Here is a 3,934-nt window from a genome sequence, read left to right on the forward strand (position 1 = left end):
TCCAATCTAGTTCACCCCAGCCATTTCAGGGTTAAAATCGTAGGGTTTGCTTGGGGTGGTATTTTGCTCCTTTTTTTAATTTTGCATTTGCTCTAGGATATAAAATTGCTCCCCCCCACACACACACACACTCCGTGTATCTTCCTTTAATACTGATAAGGTGTATTAACAGACGTGTATGTTTTCGTGCTCGGGAGAAAGTTAATCAGAGAACAGATCCTCATTTTCTATGGCAGCCTCAGTATTTTAATGTCTGCTCACCCTGTCACTAACACACATTCTTTTAAGGGAAAAAAATGCTTCTGTGCTCTAGTTTTAAAATGCAAAGGTATGATGTTATTTGTCACCATGCCCAAAAAAGTCCTTACTCGATAACTTTGCCAGAAGAGGGAGAGAGAGAGAAGGCAAATGTTCCCCCAGCTGTTTCCTGTCTACAGTGTCTGTGTTTTGTAGATAAATGTGAGGATTTTCTCTAAATCCCTCTTCTGTTTGCTAAATCTCACTGTCACTGCTAAATTCAGAGCAGATAGAGCCTGCGCAATGGAATAAAGTCCTCAAAATTGAAATGTGACATTGCTCTCAACATCTCCCATCTCTCTGGATTTCTTTTTGCCTCATTATTCCTGCTAACCAATTCATTTCCAGACTTTGCACTTCAGAAGCAATGGGAAAAATCAGCAGTCTTCCAACCCAATTATTTAAGTGCTGCTTTTGTGATTTCTTGAAGGTAAATATTTCTTACTCTTTGAAGTCATTGGGGAATTCTCTTTAAATTGTGTACTGTTTGCTGCTGCCTAGAAATGTTATTCACTTTAGAATTTTCATTGTTTCGGAACTGGGAGTTATTTATAAATTGCTGAATATGCAATTCTGTGGGATCTGAAAATATAGCTCCGGGAGATGGATGCCTTTGCACAGAAATATATATGAGTAGAAACTATTGCAAGGTACTTATGCTAAAGCCTCCACTTCTGCAGGGCTTCAGTGGTGTCATTAGGGAAGATGCCTTTAAATCCTGTCTGTGGTGAAGGGCTATAGAGTGTGGATATGAACTTCGGGATTTTTTGCAGGTGCAGATGTTTAATTTTAAGACCACGTTCGTATGTGTATGTGAGCGTGTGTGTGTGTATGTATGTGTGTCTGTAACTTGTCAGGACTTTTATTGCAAGGCATGCCACATACAAAGAGTTACATTTGAGATGATATTAAAGCTTTTAAATGTGATCTTTGGAGCCGAGGACCCGGAACTCTCTGCACTTATGCCCAAAGAGTCAAAGTTGGAGTGAAGTTTAATTTGTTCTTCCGAAAGAGAACTTGACAACTCTTGCTGACCTCGCGTATTCATATAATTTAAACAAATGCATGCTGTATGTAGAAAGCGGAAACTTTCTAGCAACTGCTTGTCCAAGTTTTCTCGTTTAAAGAGGACTTTCACAGGCGAAGTTTGGACGTGGGGTTTTGTGTTGTAAAACTCTGCTTTTACACTTGGTGTTGTAAAGTCTCTTTAGGTGAATTTGGCTGCTGTTGTCAATGCACCGACTTCTCATTTCCAATCACTGGCCCTAGTTCAAACTTCCATTCTCAGTAAAATTATATCCTTCAAGACTTGTGTTTTTCCAATTTGCAAGCACTTTTAAGCCGCTGTCACTGGTTCCCCATGCAATTGCCTGAGGTCTCAATTCATAAAATGTCCCTGCCCCTTAGTACGGCATTCATTTGCTGCTTTCAAATACTCCACCACTGGTCTTAGTCCAGTAAGTGGCTTAGGAGTTAAGGATCCATCCTGGTCAGCCACCTGATTCTGCTCCCTTTGAGATGCCAAAACACATGCTGGCTACCTGGCTTTTAAAAGAAATGAAGTCAGTATACGTCAATACTATGTGTGGTCTGACAGCTGGGGGATTTGTCTCCTGAATTAGATGATCATTAAAGAGACTGTGGAGAGTGTTATATTTGCCTTAATTACGAGTTTGAAAAACTGTCTCCAAGTGAACTTTCCATGTGGTGTATGCTGAACTTTTCAGAAGTAGAGCTAGCAATGAGTTGTTACTTTTTCCTGTACTGGGAGCAGTTAAGTGCTTTGAGGGAGGTGCATGGTCTTTCAAATGTAATTCAGTGAGTAAAGGTGTCCTGCCTAGAGGCAGAACTCGCAAGATGATTGTTCTCTGAATCTCAAGATATTTCCAAGTGTTTGACTCAGAGGGAAGAAGGTAGAGAGAGGACTGGAGCCTGGGTCACTGTTTGGGGAGGCTACAATAGGCTTACATACAATGGAAACTGGTAGCTTGATTGAAAGGAAAAGATTGACTCAAATCCCAGCTGTGCAATTTGTTCATTGTTTGAATGGACGAAAGGCAGTTTACCCAAGCTCAGAGCATACCTGCCTGGGTGTCCAAATGTAACTAGATGCTTTCACAAACCCCACCCACAAAGCAGCACATGTTTTTAAGTCCTCAGTTTTCTATTCACATCAGCCTCATAATACTCACCCTGACCTGCTGTAAAAGATCTGGACCAAACAAAAATGGTTACACCTACAGTGAGTATTTTCTTATGACTATTGCCCTCGAATTTTGCTGGGCATTTTCATCGTAGCCAGGCATCTGGAATCAATTGGTATTCCATTTATTTAAGATAAATAGAAAGGTCTTTTACATTTTGGACTTGTGAATGATTTTTGAGAACATGCTCTGATTTTTCTTTTTTTCTTGTCTCTTTCTGGTTCTTTCTTTCTCCCTATTATATCTTTTCTTTCTTTCTTTTCATTTCTTTTGTGTTTGGCAAAACGAAAGGCCAAGGAAATGATGAACATATGGAGCCACTTGTTTCAAACTTTTAACTCCTAAACAAGTTTGTTATTGTGTTCTTTGGGGGGAACATAATGTGATAAATTCTCTGATTCTCTGCGGGTGTACTGGACTGTTCCCTGGACTAAAGGAAAATCCACTAGAGGTTCTATCTTGTCCTAGAACTGTAAGTGCTGATATTTTCTGACAAAATAACAGAAAGATAAATGAAAAAGGAAGAAGAAGAAGAAGAAGAAGAGAAGAAAAGAAGAGAAAAGAAAAAAAAAAGAAAAGAAAAAAAAAAAAGGAAAAGAAAGAAAAAAGAAAAGAAAGAAAAAGAAAGAAAGAAAGAAAGAAAAGAAAGAAAGAAAGAGATAAAGAAAGAGAGAAAGGAAGAAAGATTGTAAAAAATAAATCTTAAGTTCTTAAATGCTAGAGATGTATATGTGTTGCTGGGCTTAGATGTGTTACCCTGGAAATAACTATTAGAAATATGATTTTGACATCTAATGAAGTTCTCAGTTCACTAAGGTTCTAAGTTGAGTGCCTTTTCCCCTGGATTTCATGAGAACTGCAAAACTTGAAGGCATTTACAATTGCAGGTGCTTGGCCTTCAGCATTACTATAAACTCGACAAGGAAGGGAGGAGTGGAGAAATAGGATTGATAGCACAGCATGCATTCTGGATCTGGCCTGTTGCCAGAGTTTGGAGTATGTTCTGTAAGAGCGATTACGAGTTTGCTCCTTTGAAAAGAGCAGTGAAGTCTAGTTGGGTTGGATTCGTTGAAGTTTCCACTGGAAATACTGAAGAGGAAACCCCCCACCAATTATTTTATAACTAAGAAAAATGAGGATTGGATGATAACTGGTTTCTAGCAGTCTTGGTGGTTTTGGCTACATGGGTTGGAGAGTTTCTATAGGGCTCCAATAGGGTCCTATTAAGAAAATAGAAGAAATGTTCACTTATGCTTTCACCTCCTCTTCTATTTGATGTCTGTTACTTATGATGATTTGCAAATAGAGGGTGCTTTTCATGGTCCACTGTTTTATAAGCATTAACTAAATATTTACGTTGTGTTAATGAGAGTCAGGGGGTTAGAGTTTGTTGGTTTTATTGTTTTTTGTTTTTTTCCAATTGCTAAGCCGAA

At 38.8% G+C, this 3,934-nt stretch overlaps 1 protein-coding gene across 4 annotated transcripts in view; it reads left to right on the plus strand.

Moving 5' to 3' along the window:
* Positions 1 to 397: 397 nt before the first annotated feature.
* The window catches only part of IGF1 (insulin like growth factor 1), a 72,420-nt gene continuing 68,883 nt past the window's right edge, over positions 398 to 3,934 (plus strand). The window contains exon 1 of one of the 4 annotated variants that reach the window (XM_039877950.1): positions 398 to 727. In XM_039877950.1, the coding sequence (XP_039733884.1) occupies positions 665 to 727 (63 nt within the window). In that variant the 5' untranslated portion in view covers positions 398 to 664. Of the gene's footprint in view, positions 728 to 2,379; positions 2,540 to 3,934 lie in introns of those variants that run through there. The other 3 variants (XM_039877951.1, XM_039877953.1, XM_039877952.1) reach the window with 3 other exon arrangements.

The sequence above is a fragment of the Pteropus medius genome, unplaced genomic scaffold, assembly GCF_902729225.1.
Source record: "Pteropus medius unplaced genomic scaffold, Ma_sr-lr_union100, whole genome shotgun sequence".
In the NCBI taxonomy this organism is placed as follows: Eukaryota; Metazoa; Chordata; class Mammalia; order Chiroptera; family Pteropodidae; genus Pteropus; species Pteropus medius.